The 19,803-nt window shown below is 39.0% G+C and overlaps 1 protein-coding gene and 1 long non-coding RNA gene across 8 annotated transcripts in view; one reads left to right on the top strand and one right to left on the bottom strand.

Moving 5' to 3' along the window:
- Positions 1-19,803, bottom strand: part of odad2 (outer dynein arm docking complex subunit 2) — a 67,247-nt gene that overhangs the window by 4,415 nt on the left and 43,029 nt on the right. For all 6 annotated transcript variants that reach the window (XM_058794391.1, XM_058794393.1, XM_058794392.1 and 3 more), the window contains 4 exons: positions 12,475-12,717; positions 9,740-9,854; positions 6,029-6,217; positions 5,585-5,806 (listed from right to left, as the gene is read on the bottom strand). In XM_058794391.1, coding sequence (XP_058650374.1) covers positions 5,585-5,806; positions 6,029-6,217; positions 9,740-9,854; positions 12,475-12,717 — 769 coding nt within the window. The remainder of the gene's footprint in view (positions 1-5,584; positions 5,807-6,028; positions 6,218-9,739; positions 9,855-12,474; positions 12,718-19,803) is intronic.
- LOC131551436 (uncharacterized) lies at positions 9,861-17,758 on the top strand. 2 transcript variants are annotated; one of them, XR_009273769.1, is made up of 5 exons: positions 9,861-10,133; positions 10,569-10,802; positions 15,885-17,088; positions 17,527-17,573; positions 17,658-17,758. It is a non-coding gene; the product is annotated as an uncharacterized LOC131551436 (long non-coding RNA). The 2 variants fall into 2 exon arrangements; XR_009273768.1 differs by having other exon boundaries at positions 9,861-10,802.

Here is a 19,803-nt window from a genome sequence, read left to right as displayed (position 1 = left end):
TACTGAGTTTTTATTTATTACATTTTGTTTAATATATAGCTTTATTTTTTTTTCAATTTTACGTTTTAGTAATTTTAGTACTTATTTCAGTTAGTTGCCAAGTTTTTCCAACTTATATTTTATTTAATTTCAGCTTAATTTCTATTACCAAAAACAACTTTTACAAGTTTTCAGTTTTAGTGAACAGTAACAACTAGTCTGAAACATGATCTGTATAATTTACATATTAGCAGCAACAAAATTTCTTTAAATATAAGCAAAATGGACATTAGAACTCAAAATTGGAATAAAATTGAATCAAGAGTTTGCGACTCCACATTGAATTAAATTGGGAAATCTATATTGATGCTTTTTATGAGAAAATTTACTCATGTAAATAAGCAACATAAAATATGTCTCGTCCTTTCTTTTACAATTTTCCATATACACTTTCAGGATATCCTCAGTCTATTCACTTACTCCTTGTTTCATTCTTTTCCAATCTCTCCCTCCTGTTTCCTTTATTCTTATTGCTCAATAAACATGCAAAGAAAAAAGTCTTTTAATGCTTTTCATGTTATCTACACACATCTCTTAAACCTTTTTCTACTCTTACACCTGAGATACCCTGCATTCCTCACCTCAGACGAAACAGAGGGTCGAGTCATGCTGTTTCAAGACATAAAACACTCCAAACCTCAGACACATGCTACAGTAGCCAGATCAGAGAGCTCAGCGAGAGAGAGAAGGAAAGAGAGAAGACTGAATAGCCTGAGTGTGTATAAGGACGTCATCTGCTTGCCATATCCACAGCAGCTTCAACCTGCTACACACAGACCATGACTAAAAGGAAACGTATGGAATATTTCTACAGGTCGAGGCTAAATCATGCTCTCTCCTTCATATTTTGCACATATAAGCACATTTGCACTCATACTGGTTTGTTTTGAACACATAAACAGGACAGGAGGGAAAACAGAAGCAACATCACAGGACTTTCACACATGATAAGCGCAGATCTGCAGTCCACAAAAAATACAGTCTAAGCCACACAAAACATACCAGGATCTGGCAACTCGCACCAGCTGGAATCCTCTCAGATGAAAATGGCTGATAATTACCTTTCGTATTTTGTAATTTGTCTCGCAAAGGTATTTTTGCCTATGAAAGGAGTTCTTTAACAGAAAAATCTGGCTAAAGCTGTCTGCAAGGATTTATGGTTTCAACAAACAATCTGCAAAGCTGTGGCGGTGTGCTGGAGGGAAAGAGAAACTGGATGAAAAGAGTTTTCTGAGCATCAGGCACACCGAGGCACATCCGAATGAAAGCTGTGAGATACTGAGCGCACATGTCAACTCAAACGGGAGTGTGTGTTTAATTACCACAGGCTACAGGACGCTCATACACACAACATGCTGAACAGTGTCTTTCAGAGATCAGCAACCCAAGCCATAGTATTTCCCAAATGGGCTGAACTTGTACGTCTGTTTTTTTGAGGTGTAAAACGCTTGTAAAATCATAAAAGGCTTTTGTTTCAGAACCAATTTAAAATGCTCTTTCATATTTTATGAAATATTCAAATGGAATATTAAAAGTTGTTTTTTGAGTTTAAATAAATTGTGTAAAAAGTGTAAAGGCAGAATTTGGAGAGGCTGGAGGGTGCAGAGACCATCTCTAATGTATTTTCCAGTGTAAAATACTTTCTTCTCAATGCTTAATTTCCTCTGCTAAAGCTTAGGGGACTGAGTTCTACACCATTAAGAACGTCGAGCTGCAAAGTTACAGACAGAACATAAGTCTGAGAGGGCACAGCATGCAAAGCGGGAAAGGGAGAGAGAGCGGAGGAAATCATTACAGCTCTAAGCTGTTGGGTGTACAAGAGCTTCTGACTCTGAAATACGATTGCAATAATAGCAAGAGGCAGTCTTGAGTTTTACACCCCTTCATAAATTAGACTGCAGCGCAGACAACGATCCCTGATAAACTGTCTCTCTAAACCCATTTACAATGGTAGGAAATATTGTTTTAACATGTCTTCTGTCACAATAGCCGATATATCATTTTAAATGACAGTTGTGCTGGTGGTTGTTCAGGTGGAGGCAGCAAATATGTCAGTGAGAACAAGTTAAAGAGGTAATGAGGGCGCAATTGAAAGCTGGATGGTGCAACTCATGCAGACACAAGCATTCACACAGACACAAACACTGAGCTGTCCAGTTTTTGTCATTGCTTGAACCAGGCAAAAAAACATTCGCCTTAACGATTTTTGCAAATTGGACATTACTCTTTTGGAACACCCAAAGTTGATCTCCAATTATGGGCTGAGCTGAACCACATTCACTGCACCAGCACATCAGACTACAGCACACCATTAAAGGAACATGGGAAAAAATATTTGGCTGCAACACGACAACCACTCTCATAATTTATATCCAGTTGTTATTGGGGGTGTGGGGGAAGCGTTTTAACTGTATGTACGAGTTCTCAAACAGTTTTCTCATGTGAAAATCTCATTGGGAAAGTGAAATGTGGTTAAATTTGAATATTGGCAAAACATGTTTTTTTTTTTCCCTCCCAAACTGAATTACAGTATACATAAATAAAATGTCATCTTTTATTGAAGAAAACGTAGTTCACTAGTGTTAACTGCACAGTCATCAGGTAGAGAGTATCTTGAGTCTACGCTGAACCCAGTCTGAGTACATGAAGGTTGCTGGTTTAGTCTATATAAAAGACCTCTTAGACTTTCAGTGTCAGAAAAAAGTGCAAAAATAGTACATTTAGAGATACAACATCTTGTCACTGGGAAAGTACCCTTAAAGGGGTCATGACATGGATTTTTGTTTATTATTTTAATATGTTCCTTGAGGTTTACTTATAATGTTAATAAAGTTTTTTGCACGAACAAAACAATAAATATGAGGGAAAATAATTTTCAACCCTCATTCTAAACTTCTCTCAGAAACAGGCTGTTTTTAAGGGGCGTGTCCTTCAAGCCAAGGCTTCTCAGTAATCGTCCATTGTTAAGATTGGCTAACGTCACTGCATAGGAAACTGTATCAACGCCCCCTCACTATTGCATGTGTTTTGACAACATAATCAAAATAAAGCGGTCATTTCCAGACAAAGCATTATGAAATCATTTACTTAAAGTTTGTGATGCAGCTGCAGTCAGATATACAGTAGTACTGCTTCATCTTTCGAAAAATTGTTTCTTTGTGCATGGCCGCGGGAACTAGGGGTGCTGAGGGTGCTGCAGCACCCCCCGCCGCAGGGCCGGGCCTAAGATTTTCCTTGTGCCCCTCGATCATCCCCAATATACTTGATTTTTGTGATAGTTTTGTGATTATATTGAAATGACCAGAAATATGCGGCTTTATTTTTCTTGGCGTCCCTACATCTGCCTCTCACTGACAGAATGTCATGTGAAATGTTCACGCAATTAATTTTAGATTACAATTTGTAAAAACTATTTACGTCTTTTTCCTTTTTATGAGCTGTCTTCCGAAGCTTTCTCGCTTCTCAAGACGGCCACCGACAATCACATAAGCACATCTCTTTAATTCTCTGGTCAAACGCGCTCAAACCACTGTAGCCTAATCTCAGCTACGCAAATCATAACGTTTTAGGCAAGTAGCCTACCATATTGTGTCATAAAATATTTTAATAAGACTGAATTTGTATTTCACCTGATCACATGTTTAATAAAAAGACATTTTAAGTTTAATTATAAACCGCATATCCACGATTATTCAAACAACGAAAAAATGATACAGCGAGCCAAGAACATTTACATTACCAAAGAATATCACTGAATTCAGTGTAGCATGAGTCTTTTTTTTTATAGCACTCTTAAAAAATTTAAAAAATTTAAATAAAGCTCCAGTTAGGCCGTACCTACCTATTGACGCTGTCTGCAGTTTATGATTAATTTATGTCTTATTTACATCGCATGTACATCTGCAAGTGCACTGACCAACTTTGGCATATCAATAATGTTAATATTTAGTAAAATCCCCTTAAATAATAGAAATATTTCAGATATTATTAAAGAAATTATTTAACTAAAATCACAAAAGCACAAATATATATTGGTTCGCATATAACTCTTCATTCATTTGTATGTTAATCTATAAGAGTTTGGGCTGTTTAATATTAGGATTTTGTCTAAAATCCCCCACTGTGGCCCCGCCCTGCAACATCAAGCCCCGCCCCCCAGCACCCCCCAGATAAAATATGTTCCTGCGGCTATGTCTTTGTGAATTCTCAATGACACTGTGCCTCATTTACAAAACAAAAGGCTCAGATCAATCCTCTGACACGATCCGGGGTGCCATTAAAAATAAACTCTCCACTTCTTCCTTGCGCTGGAATCCTTCTGATATCTGTACCAAGACGCTAACGAGCTGTTTAAACCAAACGTGTCAAAGCGAGCGTTCTTTCACTCCATTTGTCCTTCTGACGACAGACTCAAGCAAGTGGACTGTGTCAGAAAGCGAACGCGCATCTGTATACTGTATCTTGTGTAGACAAGATAGCAGCAGTAATTGGAATTTCGATTTGCTCTTGATGCAATGCGACACTTGCATTCAGTGTGATCAAGTGTCAAGCCGTTAAATGACTGAATGCCACTGGGCGGGGCCTATGGTGAGAAGATGTCTTGCTCTGGAGGCAGTTTTTATGCAAATGACTGTGCCCAGGTGACGTCACCTTGCCCCTCGGATCCAAAACGAGCCATTTTTGGAACTTGGAACTACCCTTAAAGGTACAATTTTTGCACATTTTTCAGAGAATGGAAGTTTTTTAAGGGTTATGCTAATCACTCGGTGACATTATGGAGTTCTATAATAAAATGCATTAGGTTTCTTTTGAGCTGCTGCAATCTAGACCTGTCACTCTAACAGCCACATCTTGAAATGCTTGATTTTTGGCATTACTGGAGAGCAGTTTTCCCTAAATAACCCTGCAAGAGCTACAATAAAACCTACATCACACCTAACACATAAATCCGTTTAGTTACTTGTAAATTGAGCAATTATTACGGAAAGTTTTAAAGACCATGTAAGGCATTGTTGTCTAACATAGCGTGTATCTTTTGATTTGAGCGCCATATTGAGTGGATTCCAGAAACTGCCACTCAGAATGTATCCCAGCAGTGTTCTGTCACCCCAGACCAGTGTGTCCTGGCCAAAGTCATGCCACAGTCACATTCTACTCCTTCTTCCCAGCAGTGTGCTGAGCAACCGTTCCCCGCGCAACAGCCTTTCAATGCTCAGCAGCCCTGGCATGCTAGGGCTCAGGGGATAACTGGGGGGTGGCAGAGCGAAGCTCAGTATACACACTGCTGTTTGCTCTGCTGAATTCCCATGATGGTTAGAAAACGCTCTAACTTCCGCCCCCCTACAAAACCATCACCCCCAACCCCTTCAAAAAAAAAAGAAGAAAAAAAAAAGAAAACATGCCTTGTTCTCCTGCCCTCATTGCTCAAAAATAGTTTGAAATACATCCTCTCAAAGCTTATTAGGGATATTTTTATGTGCCAACCCTGCTTGTACTTTGGAGAAAGCTCTCAGCTAGCAATGCGAAAAATGAGATCATGCAGTACCTTGACTACTCCGTTTTCATGCATTGTGATGCAGTTGTTAGGGTCTTTAGACAGCTCAAACAGAGCCCGGGCTGTCGCTTGGTGCACCGAAGGGTCTTTTGATCGAAGGTAGTGTACCAGTGGGGCTACAGCTCCAGCTTCCCCAAATGATACACAATTACTCCCCCACGTACAGCAGCAGGCAATGGCTTCTGCCAGGTACCGCCGTAACTTATCGTCCCCCTGTACAATCACACAAAGAGAGGGAGACAGAGAAAACCTAATTAAATCGAGTATTGGCGGATAAACTTTTTTAGTATGGTTACATTTTCAGTAAAAGAAAAAGTACATTAATACTATGAGGTGTCTTTACTGTTTGTTTGGCTTACGTTAGAATAACAAAAATGCCTCTAATTTCAGAGAAGTGAATTTGTCATTGTTGAACATGACTAGATCAGCACTTACGGTATTGGTGAGATTGGCCAGCATGGGAACCACACCATGATCTGTAATAACTGCCAGGTTCTCCACATCTTTAGCAATTTTGGCAATGGCTGCACAAACACTTGCCAGCACGTCTTTATTCTGTGATTTTAGCAGGTTAACAATGAGCTCCAAACCTCCCACAAAGGAACGCACCATTTCTCCAGCATCCTAAACACAGAGAAAACAAGAAAATGTCATGAATTGCAAAAACGTTTATTTTTATGTTATCATGTGTTAAATCATTTACTGAACTATTGAGAATAGCCACATTTCGCTTATGATACATGGAGACACAACAGCATGCTTTGGGATGAGATGCAGACTGTGAGATTCAGCAAGTCTGTACTCATTCTGTCACATATGAAACCTGTACATGTCAAACTCAATCAGTCCACACTACCTAAAGACTATACTCACCTCAGAGAGGAAGTATGGCTGAAAAAAAAAAAAGAAAAAAAAAAAGGAGGAGCATTTGTTATTTTTCCCTTTGTCTGTGCGTGTGTGTAAAGCAGAGCTGGTTTTAGGCTTGGTGGCACCATGATGGAGGATGCACTTTCTCCCAAAGGCCTCGGGTCACATGAAAGCTCATGCCAAAGTAGAGGGTCAACCGCAGTAGAACAGTGGGTATTAAAAACACACAAGCCCACACATATTGCACAGAAATGGCAACTTTAGGCACTCTTTTATATTCAGTCCAGTTATTTCAGTTGTGCCAGAGGGTATGTAGCATGCCAGCAAGGCACCAGACTGTTTAGAATGATTATAAAATAGTACAGTGATATCTTTATTGATGGTACAGAGGCATATCATTATGGTTTTGGAATCAGATGAAGCCAAACATTCAGTAAACAACCCAATCTTGTTTTCCCACCTGCTATTTTTACTGAATAAAGATGTCACTTGCGATGACAAGGACAGATTATGGAGTACAACAGGTTGCTGCTTCTGTTCTGGTCATGTACAACACGATACAACTATGACTTGAGTTCAGCTTTGTGTGAATTGGAGTCTCCTAACCTAGAGAACAAAGTCTAAAGTCCCTGACTCTCTTGTAAGTACAGTTTTCTGGGGTTCTCTTGAGAACAATAAAGTCTGTCCCTCTATAACCCTGTATTTCACAACACAGCTTAACCCTAATAAACCCTTGTACACAGCACAGTAGAAATCAGCCTTCCACCCTGCAGACTCAGAAAGAGAAGAGGAGACCCAGAGCAGGTCATGCGTGCAGATCAGGGTGAGCCTCTAAAGTGATGCCAAAGGATGAGCTCTGTGTTTAGTGTGTCTGGGCAGAGATCAGGGAGGAGAGGGGAGGAATCTGCAGCGTGTCTCACACAGGAAATGGCAGTATAGGAATACTAATGAACACTGGGAAAGCGAGAGAGACAGAGAGAAGCGGGAGCAGAAGAGGAAGTATGGCAGAGCCACCAGCTGCGGAGGGTCACTGAGGAACCCTTTCAACCCAGGGCCCAAAAAAACATCCCCAACTAAGTTCCACATCAGCAAACACAGCACGAAGCGAGACGTGCAGAGAGGGAGGAAGAGTGAGGGAGAAAAGGGAGAACGGATGAAACACAAACAGTGTACAAAAACCAATGTAAGCCAAGCTGAAAGAGGGAAAGGAAAATGCCCAAGAGAGAAAAAGGGAAGAACAAGATGCTGAGTGTGTGAATATGAGAGAGAAACATTGGGGAATTGCACTCAACAAATTACAGCATTCAGGGAATTTAGTGTGAGGTATAATATTTTAACATTTACATTAATGCTTCTGGAAGATGTTCTAATTTAAAGCACACATCAAAAGCAAAAAAAGCAGGTTATGGTGTCTCCTCACATCACCTGCTTCTGGTTGTGCTTGAATACACTGTAAATACTACATCCACCGACCAACTAGCATACATATTCTGCACCTGCATTAGAGGAAATAACTCTCCAAACCAGCAGGTGACAGTAGCCTGTATTCACCATTTAAAAAGAGACACCGGAAGACCTTGGACTGCGGATATGCAAACCGTAAACAAAGCAGTGCTTGCCTTGGATTCGCCACAAAGCTTCTTTGAATATGTCTGATTAATTGAGTCCTTTCTATGCCCACTTGGTTTCATCTTTTATATGCTTTCATCACTTCCATTTTTTCGTGCATTGGTTCGCCAAGCTGAAAAGCCAATCAGAGTGATCTCTCTCACCGACAGGCTCTGCCAATGATTCAACATGCCCTACTAGTGTCACTGGTGCAGGTTGACAGACAGGTCAGTGTGTCTCAACTTTTAAGAAGCCAATGTATTTCTAATTAAAACAAGGAAAGAATAAGATCATCTATCCAAAAAGGTGTTTTTGATTCAAAGCAGTCAGGCAGAACTTTCAGAAAGACTTTATACCAATTGTTAACAACTACTTACTGCCATTGGTTTGCAATATGTTTGCAAAGATTATGCTACTGCTCAGCTGTTTTGACCTTTCTAGATATGAATGAAGAACAAAAAACTTCACCATATCATAGCCTTTACATTGCATTTTCAAGATTTACATTTCATCAGTACATAGTAACAATGAGTACATACTCAACTGCATTGTGAAGGTGAGGCCACGTTTATCATAGTTAGACAATTTTTCATGGACAAAATACGTTAAGAAATACACTGGATCAGGGATATTGTGGAGGGAAAAAGATTTTCCTACACAGATTTCATAGTGGGCTCAAGTTGATTCACCTTGTTAACCAACAGAAAAGTGTTTGGTTTGAATGTGATTTCTGTGTGAGCTGTGCTTCATACATTTCGCAGACAAAACTTCACAGAAATCATCAATGTGACGACACCTTGATTCTTTAGACTAATTAAGCATGGTCCTCATTAAAGCAGACAACACTACATGCTGAACTATCTTACAGTAGCTAATAATCACTAGAGGATTCATAGTGAGCAGCTGTGAGCGCGTGTTTGTGCGCTGGTAGGGATTTTGAAATCCCCAGATGCGGTTCCTCAAGCATGATTCTCATAAATCTGGCCCTGAAGCTGCTAACTCAATCCACATGGGCCTTTATCTAAATAACTGCTGCTGCGAGGCCGATCAGGTTCCTGATCTGGATGGGTATGTAATTTCACATAGCCCTTGCCACCAACTCTCACTCTCCTCTCCCTAAATTCGCATACTAAGAGCTGCTGACCCATTACAGTCCATGAAGTGAACCTGCATTGTTTTAGCGACACATCACAGCCAGGGGGCTACACAGAGAAAGAAAAGATAAGAAATTCTGGAAGAAGCAGAAAACTCTTGATTTAGATAAAAAAAAATATACATACATTACATAACTTAACAATGCTCGTTTATTTGCAACTGTGCTGATAATCTACAAGAAGAATAATGCATTTGTGTTAATGCGTTACACAAGAGGCTCAAGAAAGCAGACTTACTGGATGTTGTAATTCTGAACGTGTGATTTCTATGTTTACTTGTGGATTGGTAGAAAGTTAATGATATAGAGGGCAGCGCTCTAGGTTAAATGTGCATTTAGTAGTTTGTTTGCAAGCATAAGCTTCTCTGTTCTTCGTGTTCTTTCAGTACTGATACCACAAAGGCATTAGATTTGGGCATATTGTGCATCTCTAGTCAAGATTTTGCATATCTACAATGGCAGCACTCATGGCGAGATACAGATGAACCTGTTTCGAATCTGGGCATAATTAAACATACCTTTGCATTCTCAATGCAGGGGCAGATGGCCCAGGCAGCACTGGCCTGAACTTCTGGATTGGGGTTCTTCAGCAAAGACCAAAGAAGACGTACACCATCAAGACGATCGATTATCCTGAGAGAGAAGAATAACAACTTGTATTTTCTGGATACTGAGAGAGATGTCACACCAACCTGATTTATCACCCCCCATTACATAGTTTACAGTGCAATGAACAGTGTAATCTCATGACTTGTTTTCCCAACATGTTTATATGTCTGTTTTTCCCAGGGTTCAGTTTGGCTTTTGCAGCAGACTATCCCTCCTGGTGTGATGATGAAAACATTCCAGTAGCAGATCAGAAAGCTGCTCAGCATGGCCCATCACATCCCACCTGCTCAGTCCCTTACGCCGGTACCCCCTGCTCACCTTCTAAACCTTCCAACAACTCCATTAAAACATGTTCGCATCAGCCTGGCCGAGGCCTGACCCGTACAATGCTTTTAGGAGGTCCGTGCGGATATTTATAGCAGACCGTGGACAAACACACATTCACACACACACTTGCACGGAGTGCACCGTTTAACTCTGTTCCTGTCGGTGACTCGGAGGAGGAAAAAACCCAGAGAAAGTACATTTTCCAAGTCAAACATTCTCAGAGACAAGTCTTTCTATATTTCACTGCTTCTGAGTGAGGTTTACTTAAGAACAGGCTGTATTTCATGCTGCGGATATGATTCTACTAAAGGATGTAGTCAGGCTCTGGGAAGAACGGGAAAATGACTCTTCAGTGCGGTCCGTTTGTCAGGTATAAATAACATGTAACCTGTTTCCCATGTGTGCATCCAGCGACAAGGCCGACATTCAATGCTGTCATAATTGCTAAACCACGCCGCAAAGGGGGGAGCCAGTGAACGGAGGCCGGGCTGAGAACTGGTCACAGCCATCTTAACGCCAAGCGTACCCCCGACCCCATCCTCATAATAAATCAGTTTGAGAAGCATGATAACAGGGAGAGCCCCACGCTATCCCGAGAGGCCACTAAATCCTTCAGAAACAGGACATAATTCTGCACTTGAACAGGTAAGATGCACTCAACACTACAGTAGTAGGATGTATCTAGAAATCAGTTCCTGGGCTGGTTTAGCCATGGAAGTTTGTGTGTTTGACAACAAAAATGGAAAATTTAGTTGGCCATTAGATGTATAAAGATCTAATATTTCAATAAATCATTTTGAATTAGTATGTTTTTAAACTGACCAATAATGTTGAGAGTTTTGACAGATTATTTTGTACCGTGTGGAGAGACCGTCATGAATTCCTTTTACTGCTTTTAATTTCAGAAACAGGCCTGAACATGTTGTTCTATGAAAGAAAACAATCATCAAATATGAGCTATGCTAATTGCTTTGTAGACTACTGTGCTTAATTCTCAAAATAAACCATCAACACGGAACAAAGAGGAATGAAAAAAAAAACAATAAAAAAGACTCTTTGTTACTACAAGGAAATGGGAACAAAAAGACAAGTCCTAAATATAGATTCCATGAGAAAATAAGAACAACATGTTCAAGAGCTGTTACATAGGTCTACAGGACTGGAGTTCTTGGTCACTCAAAGAGTTAAAATTAAATGAATGACCTTATTTCTTCAAAAACAAGCTTTGTGGACTTTTACTACACCACTGTGGTTGCTCACATCCATAAACGTATTAATCTTTCAGACAAAGGCTGTGTGAGCTTGGGTGCCGAAGAGAGGGGAACAAAACGCTCTTCATTTGTGTCCAGCATTAATTAAGAAGGGGACTGCAGTCTATAACAGTCTTGTAAAAGCAATGAGAGTCAGATGTGTTAAATATACAGAAAAACCGATACTCAAATCTCTGTGAATGTGTGAATTACACGGCAGTTCTGTGCTCTGCATATATTAAAGACAATGATACTTGTTTTTCTATTCGTTAACCATATGTCACCACCACTAGGGCTGGGTATTGATATAGATTTCCGGATTCGATACCCAAAATTAGACTACACTGGCCGCGTTGTTCATTTGTTTTGGCATGCAGCCTTTGAGAGCACCCTAAAAGATGTTTCTTCCTATTATTTCATGAACACACAGTGTTTTTATTGTACGACACTATATACAGACCATAATCTAGTACAGTAAGCTGAAAAAGACATTCTGTGTACTCATCTGTGCTTATGCTCGCCTGCCTGTTTCTGTTTAGCAAGTCCAATGGCCGTTGTCAGAAGTGCTTTACAGCTTATACAAACTGACCGCATTGAGACAATAAAAGGCCTCCACCCTGGCCGCAGCTATGAGTCTCACAGCAGGTAGAGTAAACACAGATCTCCGAGCCCTGTAATTACAGAACCAGGGCTGAGGGCTCTTGCCCTGCCTGTGCGGAGCATGGAGACTGGTCAAGTGGCACATCCCAGGGCCCGTTGGATCCGCCGCAGAAGCGGTGGACATGAAATCTTTTACAGAGAACAAAAACAATGCCTTGTCATCCTAAACCGAGCCAGTGGCAACAGTGAGAGGGATTACAAGGCCAAGGTTGGATACTATGAGCATTGTCAGCTGCAGGATTGTTTCTGGACAACTGTTTTGGATCCAGGTTGATTAGGTAATACAAAAACAGTGAAAACAGTCTGATATGAGCACAGGGAAATGTGTTATAGTAATACAGTGCAGAGAGTTATCATTTGATTTGTAAAGGACACACAAGAATGTTGTGGTAAGAGGCAAGACTTACACCATGTTCTCAGGGTCAGTGGCACAGGCTCCCACGGCCCTTGTGACGTTGACTAGAAGGGCCTGGTTGGTGCCGGTGAGTAAGTTGACCAAAGGCTGGATACCACTGCTTTTGCGGATGGTGGCAAGATTCTCTGATATTTGGCCACATTCTCCCAAAGCACCCACTACATTAATAAGTACCTCTTCAGGTTGGTCTTTGAGCAGACCTACCAGAGTTTCTAGTGCCTTATACTCCTGAAACCTATGAGAGAGGAAGAGAGCAAGAAATTAATACTCATATGCATGCCCAAAGTTTTTTCAATGAAACAATACTAGGACTCAATATACCAAGTCATTAATTGCTTATCTCAAAGAAACATACCATTTCCTGTTGCTTCCACACAACAAGCATTTATGGTGCACTCTTTTTTCCCCAAACTTGGGCACATTTCCTCTGTGAACACACTTACTTTAAAAAATTAATATCACAGCTGTTGAAAGCTGTATAAAGTTTTGTAATGAATAGTGAGATTTTCCCCTGTGTATTTAAATGTGGTAGCTGATGGGATAATGGGAAATCCATGGGAATTCCATGAAAGAGAGCAAGTTGTGTCAATATTGCTCTGAAGGACCTTTCTTCAATGGACACAAAAACATGAAATGGTTTGTTTATAATTAGATGAAGGATTTTTTCCATCATGCAATGGATTATAAAAACATGAAGACTCAAAACCTGAAATAGCAACAGGAAGCATTCGTATGGGTTGTGGATATCTCGAAGGAGAATAAATCCGGTGATGCTTTATCACCGCAAAATTTCCCACGCTGCGCTCAATATGCATTTATGCTCAATGACCACATTTTCTGGTTTGGAGCAAGACAACAAGAGCTTTTGGTGCGATTCTGGATGTGTTTGCCAAGTAGTGGTGAACTACAGTAAACATTTAAAAGGCATATAATGTGGTTGCAGGGAGCCTCAACTAATCTCTGATGTACGGTTAAGCTATATGGCTGTTTTTATTCACAGTTACGGTTTCTGGCTAAGAAATCCTGAAGACCATTGAGTGACCAAGGTCAATTGGCTCTGGTCAAAGTCAACCAAACATTTTCTTGCAAGTAAAACAGAAATAAAATAAAAAAGCTGCCAAAATTAGCACAGCATAAAAGTCAGAAAAAAGGTCAGGCCTACACACTTAAACATAGCATGTAAAACAGAGATGCCATCAGTGAAGTGTTATCAGCATGCTACATTAAAGTTGTGGAGCAATTACATGTTACCTCTGATTAATGGACTGTGGGTGTTGTCTATTTTTGTAAAGCCAACATCAACCTGCCAAATAATCATGCCAAGAGAAACAACATGAAACAGCACCGGTCAGTCGCTACCACCAAAAAAAAAAAAAAAAAAAGGTTAAAAAGTGAGCATGCACCGTTTTAGAGTTCCTAACGGTATCCTAAAGACTGCAAAAATAATTTTTAGATCTCTAAGTGACCAAAAAAAAAAAAAAAAACACTGTCCATTTGCCAAAACCCACAGCTAAAACATTCCTGACTTCGCAACTGTTGCTTTCACCCATTTTCTCAGACAAGCTTTTATACTTTTCTAATGTAGGTTAATGGAGATCTATGGTAGTTTTACATGCAATTTTAAACTAATTATTTAAGAATAATTTCCAATAAATTGTTACTACTTTATGAGCACATTTTACATAGTATTTCTCTAGTTAATTTCTATGGGGTGTTCTGTAAAGCTTGTCAGAGTTAGCAACAGCAAAAGACAAGAATTTCAAAATGAAACAATTATGGACTTTGATGGCACTGCTGTGGGACAATAAGGGAAATCAGTAGTGATGCACATTTTTATTTATTTTATGTTATTTTATTTTTTCACTGAAACATTGAAACTAAGCGTTTATTTGGCTAAAATTTTGGTAATTAAATTTGGGTAACTGAACTCCGTATGCTATAAAATTTTGCAATAAGCCAGCTCTTGATATTTTAGCCAAACAAATTTTACAAATTGCTGGTCCAGCATCATTTTTGGGAACGGCGAAGTGCTGACATGGTAAAAACACTCCATTGGATGGCATTAATTAAAAGTCACTGTTTCGGTCAGTGATTTCAGTCCATTTAAATTATTTTGGCCTATTTAGAATATTCATCACTAGAAATTAGTACGTAATTAAGCATTTCGTGAATTCTTAGCTGAAAGATCATAGATGACTGTGATATTGCATTAAAAGCCCCATATAACTAAAAACTGAATATCACCCTTTGTGTATAATAAAATTCAAGTTATTAGCATAATCATTATAATATTTTTCCTGTTATAATATAACCATTTTAATTTTATGCATCATTAATCAGGTAAATGGTTAACATATGCCTTTCCCAGCACATTTGTGGAGGTCTCACATCCTCTTCAGTCACTACTACCTTCTAAAAGCCCCTTCGACCCTGCCCTGAACCCCTCTTTATGCTGGACTCATGTGACCAGCCCTCTCATCAGCCACACAAAGACATGCTGTCTGCTGCTGGCAACACCAGGACTCTCAGAAAAATAAGGAGGAAAAGCACCTCAAAATTATGACCACTGTAAAATACATTCTGAAATGATTTTCGCCTTAAAATGCCAGGCCTTGATTGTTTCTGAAATGGCACACTGCGCCTACACTGCGACCAGATGGATTGGGAAAACACTCCCTGGTAAATGATCACTGACCTAGCACTCCACTCCCTCTGCAGATTTAATTTTACATAAATGGTTGGTTTGTTTTATTCCAAATGCTGTGTTCGACCTTGATGTTGTACAAAAAATATTAATAAAACCTGTTCTTTCTTCACGTCCAAGTTTGCATTAAATATTCTGCCAGTAACACAGTGGTTTTCTATACAGCTGACATCTAAAACTTTAAACCAGCCACCTGTGCAAGTGAACATAACACAAGTGAGAGAGGTGTAACTCTAGTTTGGCACAACTAGCGTGAAATTAATTTTTATTATGTTCTGGATAAAGATAAACTAGAACTAATACACTGATAAAAAGACCCTGTTCTGCATAAAATATGGTAAAAAATATGTTGCAAAAGTAAGAAAAAAATATCTTAAAAATGTAGTGCATAGATTTTCATCGGATAGATTTTAAAATCTTGCTAATTACTTATAAACAATCTACCTAACACTGTTCGGGAGGCAGACACACTCTGTCAGTTTAAATCTAGATTAAAGACCCATCTCTTTAGCCTGGCTTAGACATAACACATTAATATGCTTCTATTATTCAAATCCGTTAAAGGATTGTTAGGCTGCATTAATTAGATCAACCGGAACCGGGAACACTCCCCATAACACACGATGTACTCGTTACATCGTAAGTAGAATGGCATCTACGCTAATATTTGTCTGTTTCTTTCCTATTCTGTTTCTCAGTCCGTATCCGGTCAGATGGTGGATCAGCACCAAGAGATGATGTCTACAGCCCTGATCATCAGTGGAGACCAGGACACCCAGATGACCCCCAGAGACATATCCCCAGTGAAAACCTCGATTGAATACAATAAAACTAAAAAAAAAAACAAAATAACTAAAATATAATAAAATACCTAACTGCATAATACTACTATTGTTAGAAATTGCAACAAAATTAAAATAGAAATATAAACTTTTGAACTGCGGGTTTCGTCTGGTCAGAGGAGAACTGGCTCCCCGACTGAGCCTGGTTTCTCCCAAGGTTTTTTTCTCCATTCTGTCACAGAGGGAGTTTTGGTTCCTTGCCGCTGTCGCCTCTGGCTTGCTCAGTTGGGGACACTTAATTTCTAGCGATTATCGCCGATTTGATTGCACAGATATTATTTAAACTAAACTGAGCTAGACAATGACATCTCTGAATTCAATAATGAAATGCCTTTAACTGAAAATTGAGTGTTTAATCTTATCATTATACATTACTGACACTCGATCCTCTAATTTGATACTGTTAAGTGCTTTGACACAATCTGTATTGTTAAAAGCGCTATATAAATAAAGGTGACTTGACTTGACTTGACTAGTGCTTTGAGAACAAAAAGACTTGTCTTCAAGAGAATTTAAAAAAAAACATGGAAAAAAAATATCCATCTTTGTCAGTCCATAAAAAGCAGATTGATGGGACCCTCAAAGTTAATGCATTAAAAACCACACAAAACTCTAAAATGATCTGAAAACAATATTGTTCCTCTGTATTGTCATTATTTTTTTAGTTGTGACTTGGACTCCACTATTCTCCAGGGCCCGGTTGCATGAAAGTCCTTAAGTAATTTGACTTAGGGGTATCCTTGAGGTGAAACACTTCCCTGAGGTAAGGGATTCCTTTAAGAGCGTTGCAACAAACGTCTTAACTGTCACCCTTACTTAAGGGTGCGTCCGAAATCGCATACTTCCCTACTATATAGTATGCAAAAAACAGTATGCGAGGCGAGTAGTATGTCCAAATTCACAGTATTCGAAAAACAGTAGGCGAGAAGTACCCGGATGACCTACTGCTTCCGCCCGAATTCTGTAGTAGGCATACGATGGACACTTCACCGTCCCATAAGGCCGCGGGAGAGGAGTCATTCGAAAATGGCGGAAAGCCGCGATGTGGCTGTCTTGAAGTGTAAGTACCTCAGGGAAAAACGTTGTTCATTGCGGTTAAATAATTGTACTTGTTTAACATCATCCAAGTAAACAACTGATTTGTTGAAGGTTTAAACAATGTAAACAGATGAAACAATTTTGTGAATTGGGTGTAAAAAGATCTTTAATCATTATTCTTACCGATCAGATGGAGTTAATGTTAACCTAAATCTAGTACATTGTTAATGCTGCTTTCTTTAAACAGACAGTTTGTTAAGTAATTTAATGAGAAAGTTACAAAACTTAAGGGAATTAAAGCAATTTTATTTATCTTTTACCAGTGATATTTTGATAGAATTTTTTTTTTTTTTTTTTGATGCATAGCAAACTATTAATAATTGCCTCAGCTTGTCAATGTAGCATTGATAGATTGATCATGAATCTTCACTAATGTTTAAATCCTGTTTTTATGTTACAGGGACTGATGAACACTTGAAAGCATAATGCTGCTATCAAAGGGTTTAAGTAGGTATACAAACGAATATTAATCTTAACTACACTCTTTTACATTTATGTTAGGATCTACATTTACATTTAGTCATTTTGCAGACGCTTTTACCCAAAGCAACTTACAACTGGGGAATACATAAAGCGATTCATCTTGAAGAGGCAATCAGACAGACGAAGTGCTTGCAACACCAAGTCTCAGGCATTGTTCAAATAAGTACAAGCATCTACATTGATTTATGCTTTTTGCGAGTTTTATTATAACATTAATATATTTTCAGTAGCTATATTTTGTCAGTTGCAAAGTGCTTAATATGTGGCTTTGCATAACTATTTTTAAAGCACTTGTGTGCACACTGATTTTGTGGCAGTTTCCAGCGCTTTTTAAGCAAGCAAAATCTTAACATCTGAAGAATGTTGTCTTGAGAATGGGTGCCACACTTTAGAGAAATAGGCTACCCATACACCACAAGTGAAATGTATTTTCTTAATTTATTTATATTTAATTTCTACATGGATAAGAGCACAAAGCTTTAGACAAAACCACATGAATTTTGCTTAGAGCTTAAAGCAACACCAAAAGGAAATTTCTTAAAACATTTTTATGATATTGTCAGGCTAATGATTTTCAGCAGCTTCAGTTAGGTAACTTTCACAGACAGGTTTCAAAAAACTTCAAATACATAAATATAACTTCAAAACAATATCAAAATGTTTTTCTTCCCTGTATGTGTACAAGATGAGGACTTTAAATTTGGGTAGCAAAAATGGAAATCCAACATTTACCCCAGGAATAAAGTAATAAATTTGTCAAATTAAGTTCAAATAAATATAACGCCCAAGTGACATTTGTGATTTATGTTGCTAGAATTTCCTTTATAAAGCCTGCAGAAGCCCTGAAAATGCTGCTTCCTTTTTCATCACAAGGGCTATCAGTGGCAGTGAGCTGTAAGCAAAAGGGATACACACAGATGCAGTGCACCTCTAACTACTGATACTGAACTTAATGCATCACAATACCCTGTAGACTGTTACACAAGCTTAAACGATAGCAATATAAGAACATGAACTGATTTGCAAAGTCTAATTTTCCTGCAGGTGGATACAGGCGGCCAGTGTAAACAGGGCTGTTCTTCAGCACCCTGGCGTTGTGCACAGACCTGGGATACCCAACAAAGATATAGAGGAACTTCCCCTGCCGGACAGTGACAGCCTGCAGCTGAACAGAATGAAACAACTTCCTGTCGAAATAGTGTTGGGCGTCGCTGGTGGTTCAATTCGGATGTGACACACATCTATTGTTCCAGCTATCAAATGGACAGCTAGAGACCCATCTAGCTGGGCAAAACCCGCTCCCACTGCCACCAGGTCATCAGCGGTGGGGAAAGCAATTAGCCTCCTCAAAATCCTGATAACTGCCTTGCTCATTCTGAGCACAATGTCATGCACAGAGGACTTGGGATGTCGAAGGCCACCCTGTATGATGCTGCTCACAGTCTGTTAATATGTATATAGTTTTTTTAAAGATTATAATTAGAATCATTTATCTATCTTTATATGTGTGTATATTGTCTATAATGAATATATTATGTATTTATTTCTATATGTATTTTTAGATTTATATCAGCCTCTGTCGTTCTGTTCACAGCTGGCTGTGGCTTTATTATTCTGAGGTGAAATCTACTAGATAAATAGGTGATACTTATATAATGTTTTGTTTTATATTATCTATTGTTTTTTATATAAAATTTATTTGTGTGTATGTATTAATTTATTCAAGTTTATTCATTTTTTTCCATGTTGTTCCTTTTGTTTCTCCTATGTATTTTTACTTGCATTCATTTACTGCAATAAATTACTTCCTTGCTCAAAATCAGCCTGTGGCTGCTTTTATTCTGAGGTAAAATTTACTAGCTAATTATTAATAAATGGTTTACATGCTGTCGACGAAGCCATGATCTGCAAGCATCTGACCGACGTCTCCTTTGAGCTGTTGAGCCAAACGACCTTAAAAGGCAGATGCAAGCGGTAAGAATTAAAAACATTAACGATGTTCACGCAGTGGAGTGGGCTCTTTAAATTTTTGCGCTGTTGTGAAAACACATGACACGTGACAACATCAACATGGCGGATGTAGTACGTCTGAATTCCATTCATACTATCCTCATTCATACTATATAGAACGTACTTTTTTAATGGTCGAGAAGTACGTTCGAATTCAAATGTAGTACCTACACAAGTAGTATGC

Source organism: Onychostoma macrolepis, chromosome 12 (genome assembly GCF_012432095.1).
Source record: "Onychostoma macrolepis isolate SWU-2019 chromosome 12, ASM1243209v1, whole genome shotgun sequence".
Classification (NCBI taxonomy): Eukaryota; Metazoa; Chordata; class Actinopteri; order Cypriniformes; family Cyprinidae; genus Onychostoma; species Onychostoma macrolepis.
The sequence above is the reverse complement of the archived record's forward strand: the minus strand, read 5'-3'. Positions and strand labels throughout refer to the sequence as shown.